This window comes from Bacillus rossius, chromosome 1, assembly GCF_032445375.1.
Source record: "Bacillus rossius redtenbacheri isolate Brsri chromosome 1, Brsri_v3, whole genome shotgun sequence".
In the NCBI taxonomy this organism is placed as follows: domain Eukaryota; kingdom Metazoa; phylum Arthropoda; class Insecta; order Phasmatodea; family Bacillidae; genus Bacillus; species Bacillus rossius.
The window spans coordinates 130,258,233-130,272,002 of NC_086330.1; the positions used below are offsets into that span (position 1 = coordinate 130,258,233).

At 43.4% G+C, this 13,770-nt stretch overlaps 1 protein-coding gene across 1 annotated transcript in view; it reads right to left on the minus strand.

The window, feature by feature from the left end:
- Positions 1-401: 401 nt before the first annotated feature.
- LOC134535512 (fibrillin-3-like) overlaps positions 402-13,770 on the minus strand; it is a 169,524-nt gene continuing 156,155 nt past the window's right edge. The window contains exon 6 of the mRNA XM_063374688.1: positions 402-635. Within this exon, the coding sequence (XP_063230758.1) occupies positions 402-635 (234 nt within the window). The remainder of the gene's footprint in view (positions 636-13,770) is intronic.

The window sequence follows — 13,770 nt, forward strand, 5'->3', positions numbered from 1 at the left end:
CACGGAGCAGGGGGCCCCGCGGGCACTGTGACGTCATTCGGGCCCGTCACAGTGGCACACGGAGCGGGAGGGGGGTGGGCCTGCAGGCGCTGTGACGTCATCCGGGCTCGTCACAGCGGCACACGGAGCAGGGGGCCCCGCGGGCGCTGTGACGTCATCCGGGCCCGTCACAGTGGCACACGTAGCGGGAGGGGGGGGGGGGCGGCCTGCAGGCGCTGTGACGTCATCCGGGCTCGTCACAGCGGCACACGGAGCAGGGGGCCCCGCGGGCACTGTGACGTCATTCGGGCCCGTCACAGTGGCACACGGAGCGGGAGGGGGGTGGGCCTGCAGGCGCTGTGACGTCATCCGGGCTCGTCACAGCGGCACACGGAGCAGGGGGCCCCGCGGGCGCTGTGACGTCATCCGGGCCCGTCACAGTGGCACACGGAGCGGGAGGGGGGGCCTGCAGGCGCTGTGACGTCATCCGGGCTCGTCACAGCGGCACACGGAGCAGGGGGCCCCGCGGGCACTGTGACGTCATCCGGGCCCGTCACAGTGGCACACGGAGCGGAGGGGGGTGGGCCTGCAGGCGCGGTGACGTCATCCGGGCCCGTCACAGTGACACACGGAGCGGGAGGGGGGGCCTGCAGGCGCTGTGGCGTCATCCGGGCTCGTCACAGCGGCACACGGAGCAGGGGGCCCCGCGGGCGCTGTGACGTCATCCGGGCCCGTCACAGTGGCACACGGAGCGGGAGGGGGGGGAGGCCTGCAGGCGCTGTGACGTCATCCGGGCTCGTCACAGCGGCACACGGAGCAGGGGGCCCCGCGGGCACTGTGACGTCATCCGGGCCCGTCACAGTGGCACACGGAGCGGAGAGGGGTGGGCCTGCAGGCGCGGTGACGTCATCCGGGCCCGTCACAGTGGCACACGGAGCGGGGGGGGGGGGCCTGCAGGCGCTGTGACGTCATCCGGGCTCGTCACAGCGGCACACGGAGCAGGGGGCCCCGCGGGCGCTGTGACGTCATCCGGGCCCGTCACAGTGGTACACTGAGCGGGAGGGGGGGGGCCTGCAGGCGCTGTGACGTCATCCGGGCTCGTCACAGCGGCACACGGAGCAGGGGGCCCCGCGGGCGCTGTGACGTCATCCGGGCCCGTCACAGTGGCACACGGAGCGGGGCGGGTGGGCCTGCAGGCGCTGTGACGTCATCCGGGCTCGTCACAGCGGCACACGGAGCAGGGGGCCCCGCGGGCGCTGTGACGTCATCCGGGCCCGTCACAGTGGCACACGGAGCGGGAGGGGGGGGGCCTGCAGGCGCTGTGACGTCATCCGGGCTCGTCACAGCGGCACACGGAGCAGGGGGCCCCGCGGGCGCTGTGACGTCATCCGGGCCCGTCACAGTGGCACACGGAGCGGGAGGGGGGGGCCTGCAGGCGCTGTGACTTCATCCGGGCTCGTCACAGCGGCACACGGAGCAGGGGGCCCCGCGGGCGCTGTGACGTCATCCGGGCCCGTCACAGTGGCACACGGAGCGGGGGGGGGGGGGGGGTGGGCCTGCAGGCGCTGTGACGTCATCCGGGCTCGTCACAGCGGCACACGAAGCAGGGGGCCCCGCGGGCGCTGTGACGTCATCCGGGCCCGTCACAGTGGCACACGGAGCGGGGGGGGGGGCCTGCAGGCGCTGTGACGTCATCCGGGCTCGTCACAGCGGCACACGGAGCAGGGGGCCCCGCGGGCGCTGTGACGTCATCCGGGCCCGTCACAGTGGCACACGGAGGTGGGGGGGGAAGGCCTGCAGGCGCGGTGACGTCATCCGGGCTCGTCACAGCGGCACACGGAGCAGGGGGCCCCGCGGGCGCTGTGACGTCATCCGGGCCCGTCACAGTGGCACACGGAGCCGGGGGGGGGGGGCCTGCAGGCGCTGTGACGTCATCCGGGCACGTCACAGCGGCACACGGAGCAGGGGGCCCCGCGGGTGCTGTGACGTCATCCGGGCCCGTCACAGTGGCACACGGCGGTGGGGGGGGCCTGCAGGCGCTGTGACGTCATCCGGGCTCGTCACAGCGGCACACGGAGCAGGGGGCCCCGCGGGCGCTGTGACGTTATCCGGGCCCGTCACAGAGGCACACGGAGCGGGGGGGGGGGGCCTGCAGGCGCTGTGACGTCATCCGGGCCCGTCACAGAGGCACACGGACCGGGGGGGGGGGGGCCTGCAGGCGCTGTGACTTCATCCGGGCTCGTCACAGCGGCACACGGAGCAGGGGGCCACGCGGGCGCTGTGACGTCATCCGGGCTCGTCACAGCGGCACACGGAGCAAGGGGGGGGGGGTGGCCTGCAGGCGCGGTGACGTCATCCGGGCTCGTCACAGCGGCACACGGAGCAAGGGAGGGGTGGCCTGCAGGCGCTATGACGTCATCCGGGCTCGTCACAGCGGCACACGGAACAGGGGGGGGGGGCTGCAGGCGCTGTGACGTCATCCGGGCTCGTCACAGCGGCACACGGAGCAGGGGGGGTGGCCTGCAGGCGCTGTGACGTCATCCGGGCTCGTCACAGCGGCACACGGAGCAGGGGGGGGGGGGTGGCCTGCAGGCGCTATGACGTCATCCGGGCTCGTCACAGCGGCACACGGAGCAGGGGGGGGGGCCTGCAGGCGCTGTGATGTCATCCGGGCTCGTCACAGCGGCACACGGAGCAGGGGGCCCCGCGGGCGCTGTGACGTCATCCGGGCTCGTCACAGCGGCACACGGAGCAGGGGGGGGCCTGCAGGCGCTGTGACGTCATCCGGGCTCGTCACAGCGGCACACGGAGCAGGGGGGCCCGCGGGCGCTGTGACGTCATCCGGGCCCGTCACAGTGGCACACGGAGCGGGAGGGGGGGGCCTGCAGGCGCTGTGACGTCATCCGGGCTCGTCACAGCGGCACACGGTGCAGGGGGGGGGGCCTGCAGGCGCTGTGATGTCATCCGGGCTCGTCACAGCGGCACACGGAGCAGGGGGCCTGCAGGCGCTGTGACGTCATCCGGGCTCGTCACAGCGGCACACGGAGCAGGGGGCCCCGCGGGCGCTGTGACGTCATCCGGGCCCGTCACAGCGGGGACACTGAGCGGGGGGCCCCCCGGGTCGGGACGACGTAAACGAAAACTGCTTCGCGCGTGATTAGCGAAAACAACCGCTGGCCCACGGGAAGAGGAGGCACTGAGAGGGAGAAAGAGAGTGAGAGAGAGAGGGGGGGGGGATAGATTTAGCACGGAATGCACGAAGCCGCAATCGACGATTGAATTGAAAATTATTAAACAAACAAACATCGAGAGCGAAATTACGGGCCATTGTTTCGTTAATAGGCACCGCGGCAGACGTGGCTTAGTATATACAGTAACCGCCATTTGAAAAATTGCTTGAAACTAAGCCCTCATTTCAAAATACACAAAAAATTGTACCTTTCGTTCTATAAAAAGCTTTAAAACCTTTCCTATCGCCAGTTTTAAATATTTGAGATAAATATCATTTTTTATTGTTTCAAATAGCAACATAGAGTGTTTGATAATTCGATATAGTGCCTGGCTCACATACAGAATATTTTAGTTTGAATACAGATTAATTAATGCATTTGGAATTTTTTTACCTATTAAAATTTTTTTTTTCATTGTAGGCGAATGATTGTGAAATTCGCCGCAAATCTATACCTATTACCACAAACTTTAAAATAAAAAATATTATAATAACATATTTTATAAATATGTATAAACACACAAAATTAGTCAAAAATTTCAACTGATTTAGAAACGAGATTTTTTTTGGTTGTTTACTAAAAAATTACTTATTAGTTAAATTTAATCGTTATTGAAGTATTTACCAGGTCTGAAGGTTTCAAATCAGCACCTTTCCTTCCTTTACTTTTGTGTAATATAAATATTAAATGCAAACTAATATCAACTGACCATAAACATAAAAAAGGTTTATCTAGTTGTTAGCCTAGCTATAAAATAGTACGTCCTGGGGGTAGAAGTATAATCAATTACCTAATACTTAAATAAAAACATGGGACGTTTAAATGCATATTGTAGCAGAGATCAAGCTAAAAAAAAAGGGCCTCGTAAAGAGTATTTGCTGAAAAATATTGTGCTTTTGTGCTATGTTTTGTGCTCTTTCAAACGAATGTACATCAAACTTTGCATTCACATAAGAAAAAAATAAAATAAGAAAACCTGGAATATGGAATATGGTATTTTAATTTTGTATAACTCATGAATACCATCGTGAAAGCTAGTGATCATTAAAATAATTAATGCTCTTTTTATTTTCAAGAAATCTGAGACAGCACTCTATCCAGAAATATTTTAATACCTACATGCAAAATAAACAGAAAAAATAACTATATGATAACAGATTTCTCGTAACTTAACTGTCCCGACTTGCTTCCTGGATAACGCAAAAGACACTGGAAACGTAGCTCTGCTTCAAACTACAGACGGGTGCATCTTGCTCGTGAATGGTCGTCACCAGGTTCAGCGTTCGCTGGCTTTAAGCGGTGGGAAAACTGGTTACTGTTGCATGATCGCTTCACCAGTCGCCAATGTGTAAGATCTTAAGTCAATGTGCTAATTTTTAGTGCATTAAAGATGAATAAAAATATTTTTTTTAATTGCTTAGAGTTTTATTTTATTAAATTAATGGCTGAATGACCTGTGCGTGGTGAGAAAATTTACACCTACACTGAATATATTATTTTATATGTAGGCCTAATTTTTAACTATTACATATTTCGTAAGTGAAAAATTACCCAGGTAGCGTATGTATAGTTTACTTCATGAATGATAAAAAAAACGCACAGTAGTGTTATCCTACATGTACAATAAATGTGTTATTTTACACTTAAAATATAATTTTAGACTTTCATACGCTGGATAGTTACATTAATAATTTATGAGTAAATTTATACTGAAATTAGTAGAATTAAGCATTCAAACTGCGTTAAAAAATAACGAATATAAAGTGTATTTGTGATTTTTAATGCTACATGGTTAAGACAACCGACAGTGATAGGTAAATTTGCACTTACTTCGTTGGTGAATTTTTACGACCAAACCGTTGTCTGACACATACTTGCGCGGGTTAAAATACACTCACTCACTAATGTGGGGTAAAAATACACCTTCATCGGTGTAAAATTGCAATTTTTTTACATTGCAGTATGGGGATGATAAAAACAAGAATAGGTTTTTTTTTAAATTCATAACTCTCTTTGTAGGCACACAATAAAAATCCGTTATATTTGTTTAAGAATTACATAATTTTTATCTAAAATTTTTGTCTGAAACCATTTTTGATAAAACGTACCATTGTCGTACGGAAATAAAAAAAGGACAGAATTTTAAAAATATTCGTAATTTCCGTAACACGTATACTGTTTAATCCGTTCTTATTTATTTTAAAGCCTTAAAATACTATTTAAAACTTTCGTTCAAAATACATTTTTATATGACCAACCATTATAGCAAGGGGTGGTAAAAACACAAAGGTTGAAGGACAATAAAATTTATAACATTCGTTAGTAGGCAAAATATTAAATACATTCAGATTTTTATTGTAAACCTTAAAAATATTCTCAAAATCTTTTGTCTAAATAATTATTTGATACAACCAAGCATTGCTGCAAAAAAAAACCAAATTAAGAACAAAAAGCAAGCATAACTCCCTTGTTAGGTTCAAAGAAATGATCTAAATCTATGGTATTAAATAATTTTGATAAGACGAAACATTACTGCATGGGGTTGAAAACCAGGGGTTGGAATAAAAATAAAATAAAACTTCCGTACCATGAACACTATTGCATCCGTCCATATTTATTTAAACTTCTTACCTTTGGTATAAAACTTTTGTCCTAAGCAAATTTTTATGAAACCAAATATTACCGCATGGGGTGAAATAACAAAGGTTGAAAGACCAAAAGACTTTTTGGTAGCTATACTATCAAATCCGCTATAATTTATTGTAAAACCTTAAATATTATCTAATCCTTTTTCTAAAACAATATTCGCGAGAAGAACTATTACAGTAAAAACAGCGGAGACAGAGGGTTTGTAATAAAAAAAACTTCGTGTTACGTTACTATCAAATTTGTTCGAATTTATTTCAAACTATCTTAATATTTTACTAAGCCTTGGTACAAACCAAATAGTTATATGCACAAATATTAGTGCAAGGGATAAAAAAAATAGGGACTTTGAAGGTCAAAAAAATTCACTACTACCTTAGTTGGCATAGTAGGAAAGAGCGTTGTAAGATATTCAATGCTGGATGCATTGAGTTAAAAGACATTTTAAAGATTTTCGCAGTATGGCATATTAAAAAAATATTTTTTATCAATCATTTTATAATATTGGTTACTGGATAAACTGAGGATTTCATACAGATTATGTTTTTAAAAAGTTTCAGAAGTTTAAATAATTTTCCAGAATAAGTAGGTACTTAGAAATATACCTAAGCCTGTAGGCTGTGCCGAAAGGGATTTTATTTTTAAATTGTAAATGTACATCCCGACTGTGCTACGATAATGAAGCTAAATATTTTTTAAAAATTAAATTAATATTTTGTAACTTTTAAATTCAATCTCACTGTTACCACGCAGTGTGCAGAAAGGGCTCGCAAGGAAGTGTAGGTCGGAATGTCCGGCTACAGTGTAAATGAAAGCAGGTGATTTCTCAGGCGCTACGTGGCAGAGGTCAGGCTGACGCGACCTGTCGTAGCTGGTGACATTTCGACGGTGATCCTGGCGACGAGCCAGCAGCTGTTTAGGTGGGGTTTGCGGGGAGGGAGGGGACCTGTTGCCGCGGATGCAACCCGGACGGGGAATTAACTATTCAGCGCGCTCGTGAGCTACGGCCGCTAGCCACGGATGTCGGCAGTCGCGCGCGCGAGAAGCGCCGTGCCAGAGATGTCGCGTCGGCGATGGCTTTTATCGTACAACAGGTCGTCCGAAATAATGGTACTCAGGCGCAGAACAACGGCACATTTCTGACTAAACCCAAGAGCATATATATGTAAACCTGTTGATATACTATGAAATACCACCACTCATAGGGCTTATTCCTTAACGTAATCTGGAGCGAAATACCATATAAAAATTACGCCCTGTTCCCAATATTGACGGAATAATTCGACAAATATGGAATGTCACACTATGAACACCCTAATGGGTATGGATTCACAAGGACTGCACGAAAACGCAAGGAACTACTCGCCGTGTCATGCGTACGGCAGTAGATGCAAACATTTTTAATAAAATTTTTGTAAAACTAATGATGTTCAACTACAAACAATCTGATCATCTCTGAGTAGATTATTATTGTGTTCGACGTTTTTCTAATGTTCCGAATCACTCTGTCAATACTAGGAATTGGATCAACATATGTATATGAGACATTTGTTTCCTCCAAATGATATAAAAAAATAATCCATGTGAGTGGCAGTAACTTCTCGTAAATAAAAAAAAATAGCAACATTTTTATGTTCTGCACTAATTCTTTCGACGAGTTTAAATTTTTATGATTTTTTTTTCTTTTTAGTTTTCACCGAATCCAACCTTTACAAGCTCAGCGGCTAGAATTTCTGGCTGGTTTGTTATTATTTGAATACTATCAAACTGCAACGAAATCAATTTTTCAGGAAATCCTCTTGGTTGAGACATATATCTGCAACTGACAAATAATGATGGTTTTACAGACAGTATGTGAAAACCAAATTGGTCTAAAGTAATTGTGGTTGTTAATTACTGAAACATTTGGGTATCTTTGTTTAATCGTAATCAATCCATACTGAAGTTATATCGTTAGGTATATTAAAAAATCTCCGAGTTAAAAGCTTTGTAAACCATGTTCAAACTAATTGGTTTTGCGAACATGTTCAACATTTGCAGTGCCTCCCCACGCTCCACAAAAAGAGAAGGCCCAACAACTGGATTTTATGGTCATAGGATATATATATATATATATATATATTCCAGCTTAATGTCTTTAGACGGTAAGATTGTCAGTAGCAAACTTACAACTCACAAATCAGAGATATTAAAATGTAACACTATTTCCTGTGATGATAAATATTTACAGTGTTTTTAGTGTTCTTCATGGAATAATTTTGGGAAATTATGGAAAAACCGGAATCATGATTGCTGAATAGGAATTCAAATAACTAAACTCAGAATTACAGTCAAGAGACTCACTAATGTGCCACCTGCCTCCGACAGAAAGAAGTTGGAGGTTGGAGGTTGAGGTTTTCAAAGTTTCGTATTAATTTCCATTTTAAGCAGTAGACATTTTTTTTTGCAGACGCCCTGTGTCTTGTCTTAGAAAATTACCAATTAATTTGTCTTGACTTACAAATAGGGAAAATCACCTGTGTTATTTTTAACCAAGCACGGATATAGAAAGTTTTGCCGTAAGCCTATATTTGTTGTGAGCAGTTACACAAATTGTTTGTTCTAATATATATGTATTACAAAAATTTTCTTGGTGTTAATATAATCCTAGTTGAACATTTTGGTAACTTTGCAGAACGTTTGCTTCTACGTGCAATAAGTAGGAAAAATAAAGTAGTCAGCAGTTGGCAGAGCCAATCAGACGAGAATTCCTTAACTCGGTGAACGTTTTGAATTCCAGTTTAAAATTAGATTGCAGGACGCGGAGTCACCCTCGCCATCCGGGTGCTGTAGCGGGTGGGACGGAAGTGAGGAAGAGGTTATTGGATCAGTTGGTGCAAGTTGGACAGGAACTCAGTCGTCGGAACAGCGCAAGGTAAGGCGTGGGAGTGGACGGCAGCTGGTCCCTGTGTCCGGTCCGTGACCGAGAGCCGAGGTCTCTAGGGGCGACTCCTCTTCCTCCCCCACCCTAGCTTCCAACAACAGTCCGCAACACAACCAGCACGCGGCACATCGATGCTCTGCACTTTATCCTCTGGAATAATTAAAAATTAACGAAAGTTTAAGAAAAAATATATGGACTTCATATTGGATTCAACATTTCCTATATCCTGATATTTCACAGTTTTTTCCTCATTAAAATTGAAATTTGCTATGGTTTATCATATAATTTTAAAGGTTGCCTGGAATTTATACTAATATTATTGAAACAAAGAAAAAAAAAATTTCAAATCTCTGGATTGCAATAGTTAATGATTTTCTTCAAATATCTACTACTGAAATAATATTATTCAAACCACTTAAAAACGTTTACAAGACTTGTGTTTAATTACAATCATGTTTACTGAACACAGTGATTAAATTTACATAAATTATGACAATAAAGCCAGAAATCATCATTTTGAACATGACATAATTATTTTTAAGATAACGGAGTGTTACAAAAATTTTAATTAACCTAACGATATGTATATGCGATTACTATAGTTTAACGGATGTTACTTTATAAATATCTGCATTTAAAATGTTTCTTCGGATAATGTATAGATATTAATGAATTGCAATATTCTCTTCTCCTTAAGAGAGTAACGCATTCAGTACTTACGTAGTGCTTTAGTATAGCAAAAATTAATACAAAATATTTTGTCTTATATAAATGCTAAATTAACTTACTCTAACGGCCACTGGTATTATTTATTCAAGTTATTAAATTTATGACTGTAAAACAAATTCATAATTTACTAAGGCAAATGCTGAGAGATTTGGGCTTCGTAAATAAGCATTGTACTTTGAGAGAGTTGAAATAAGGAATGAAATTTGGTCGGATAATTAATGCAAGGGGTTTTCTTGGTAATAGTACAAATTAACGTTAAAGTTGGTATAAGTCGTATTTTTGGTGTAAAAAAATATTTCTGAAGAGAGTCATAAAATGTTCGATGTCCCAGATGTACGCGAATTCCACAATCGATCAGTGCGAGTGGTGTTTATTCAATTGCGAGGCTTTGATGGCCGGTGGAGCTAATTAAATTTGTAAGCTGCTTGATTGAGCCTAGACTCCCAAAGCAAGGCAATCTTAAATTAATAAGGCAGCAGGAAGCAACAATTGTTCCAATGGACAATGCTGTTGCGTGGGAGTGATCATGATAAATTGTTTACACTCGACACAGCGAAAAAAAAAAAGCTGTCACCTTTGAAATAAAATAAAAAAAAATATTTTTGGGAACTAGTAGCCAAGAAATGTTATTTTAAATGAAAGAACAAGAAAAATCTGTAAATTCTATAAAAAAATTTAAATCAAAAATACAAAAAAAAAGTTGCATTTCTACCAAGGTGTTGGTAAGCTCTGCTGGCACTATAGTGTAATATTGCAATGAATGGCCTGAAAGTTACAACAGGATTGCTTCCAGATATAGGATATACCTTCCCTTCTGGAAGCCACCATCTTGTCGAATGTATTTTTTTTTTGAAGTCCACTGCTCGGATGTCCCCTACCAAAATCTTCATTTAATAAAAATTAAAAGGCATAGGAAACAAAAAAAAAATTGGGCACAAGGCATTTAGTGCGACAACGTATATATACAAACTAACCAAGGTCCAATCAATTTTTTTTGTATTTATTTTTTAATTTACAAAGCATCTCTCTATCTCTCTCTAATTCGCTATCTATCTATGTATATATCTCTATATCTCTATCTACATACATATCCACCTATCTCTATCTCTTTATCTCTATCTCTCCCTATATCTCCATCTTTATATCTCGTTCATCTATATACCTATATACATATATATCTATGTATCAATATGATACTCTGTACACAAGAAAAAATTTAAAAAAATCTATGTTTTTATCTATCTGTATTTTCTTTATATTTTTACCTGTTACAGGTTTGACATATGTCTACAAAAATACGCGCGTATTCGAATGCAATGTTGCGTCAAAATTTCAAAGCAATCAGTGAAGAACTTTCGGAGATACAAGAATTTGCACGAACAAACGTATGCATTTTTATATAGATATATTTCCACTTCTGTGCCAGTCCTCCAACGGCTGAGCGTCCTTGAAGTTGATCGCCGCGGGCTGCTGTGTCGGGCTGCGCCGACAGGAGCTGGCACAGCCAGACGGAAGGTTGCGCCAGTCTGCCGGTTGAAGCGGGTGGAGCTCTTTGTCACTCTCAGTCGTCGCGCTGGCCCTGGGAGTACACCTATACCTAGAGACCGGAAAAATTCGCGGGTTCAATGACCTTCAGGATAGACTCCAATATCCTTTGCACACTCGGGAAAATGCCAAATGTTCATTGGCTGCTGATTTGTGAGTCGTCTCGACTGGGTGGCCTGTGATTCGACACTTCTATGAGTGAGGGTCTCTAATTGGCCCTCAGTCCTCCAGATTAACAGTGAACCAATGGCAGAAGCAGCACTTAGGTAAAATTATTTGAATTTTAGATAACACGAAATAAATCCGCGAATTTTTCAGGTCTCTACCTATACCACGACATTTTACAATTGTTCGGTACGTACACGTAAAGAGAAGAATTATGACATATTCCATGGAATATTGTATCGCTTGCAATTACAAGTACTCAGTCCACGGAGCTAGCATATAATAAAAATAAAACTAGGTTTGGCTGGTGACCAGCAAAACAAAATTCAATAAAATTACTTTAAAAATCGTATTTAACATTAAATGCCATTTATCGTCAGTGGGTGCAACGTCCCGAGTTTTTTGAACATGGAATGAGTGCTTGCAATAACTACATTCCGTAACACTACCTACTGTTAATTTTCTTGCAACTGTGTGGCAGAACAATGTTTAAATAAAATAAAAAAAAACTTTTGTAGCTTTACAAACATTTCCAAATTTACAAAAATTACTTCAGTACAAATTACAATTTTTCTTACTGTGTACCTTGAAAATATTACACTGCAAGATATAAGAAAAAATTGTGAAGCCGCTTAGATTTATTAAACCTCTTAGATATAGTACACTCATTTTTGACAAGTTATCATGGAGTATCAATCTCATAAAAAAATAATGTTTTCTTTAATGGTAATATAATTTTTTAGGTATTAATCATCAAATGATTTTCTATCCTTAAATATCATTGCAAAACGTGAATATTTGTATTTTAAAAGATACATTGTTCTTTCTCTTAATATATTCTGCTGACAGAAATGACTGTGTGTATAAACGGGAAAGCTGACAAATAAATGAAAACAAAATCGCGCTAAAATGAAGTATTGAGAGCAAATTTCCATTCGAAATAAAGTAAGCCAGGAGAGGGCCTACAAATGTGATAAAAAAAAATTGAACGAACGGGTTTTTAATTCCTTGATTTTGTTACCAGGATGGTGGTACAAACAAGTTTTTTTTTTTACGGACCTTGACTATAACGTTAGAAATAATGTCAAACTACGGTCTTTTCAACGAATAATGCACCTCAGAAGAATATAGTTTTCTTCGTAATTACAAATTGATGAATTTTTAATTAAGAACTACGCCCCAACCCGAATTCAGATATCCTGTTGTTGTTTTTTTTTTTCGTTTTTTTTTTGTTTTTTTTTTGTTTTAAACTGGTTAAAATTATTTTAAAATTGTTTTCATTGCGCAAATAAATGTTTTAAGAATTATAAAAGAATTTTTGGGGTGGGGGGACGAGTAAGCAAGAAATAGTGAAAACCATTTCGTAATGAATAATATATTAATTAATGAACTCGAGAAACGGACTTGGAGGGCTTGCACAGGGAGTCGATTGCTGACTGTTAGCACCGACTCGACTTCTGGGAAACGACATATCGCTCGAGCTCGACAAGAATTTTGTGCCACTCGCAGGCAGCCCCGGTGGCCACCTGAAGAAGGAACTACAGTGGGTCGGTTCCTGGAACCGCTGGGATCGCGAGGTATGTCCCTTGCACGCGCCGCTTCTCGGAATCGTCGAACCGACAAACGATCAATGTTCCCGGAATTAAATTTCAACCATGTTTTCGAAACGTCAACGTGCAGTTATCGCACTCCAGTCACGCTTCGAAACATTGCTACAGTCGGACAACTCATTCGTTTTGTGTGGGAAGTGTCTGCGTATGGTTCGCCTCACGTAACTTGTCTCAAAGGTTGATAGTTCTTAAAACATAGCATCAGTCGTGTCTATTTCCCGAAGGACGCTTTCAGTGCATCACCGTAAGTTTGTTTACAAACATTTGACGTCACGCCACGTTACGTGATTGCGAGCCAAATAGAAAAAAATATTTAAGTTCCCTAAACACAGCGATGGACTCCCTCCAACCCCCCTCCCCCTCAAGCTATGAAAAAATTTGCAATATATCTGAGCAGACAATATGTGACTGTGTGAGAAGCCACGTCGCTCACCGCTACTACTGTGCTCTCATATGACAGTGTGTTAGTGTCAATAATAATGATTTTTTTGTATATAATTGTTCAAATCTGAAATATTTTTCCATTTTTGTCACTATCAAATAGTGTCCGCAGTAATACTGGGCTCGGACTCTTACTCTTATTTGTAAACCGTTCCCTGAACAACTTTCCAGTATTAACTGCGCACATTAATAAACATAATAAATTAAAATCAATTCCAATTGTTGAATATTTGTGTATCTTTCCCGTGGTTTAAGAAAATATTTTCGAATGAAACATTAGTTGGAACATAAACTAATGCGCTCATTTTCGTAATAAATTATCATTTTTTTATTGAAAAACATATTTGAAATATGTAAAACTAACAATTGGCGTGTGTTGTACAAAGTTACAATATCGTTTTTGTAGTATTATAAACTATTTATTAACAACTGGCTTCCAAATGAAACTTTTGTAAAAGTATATAATTTTTTGTTCTGTGCGGACTGCAACATGAAGCTGTTC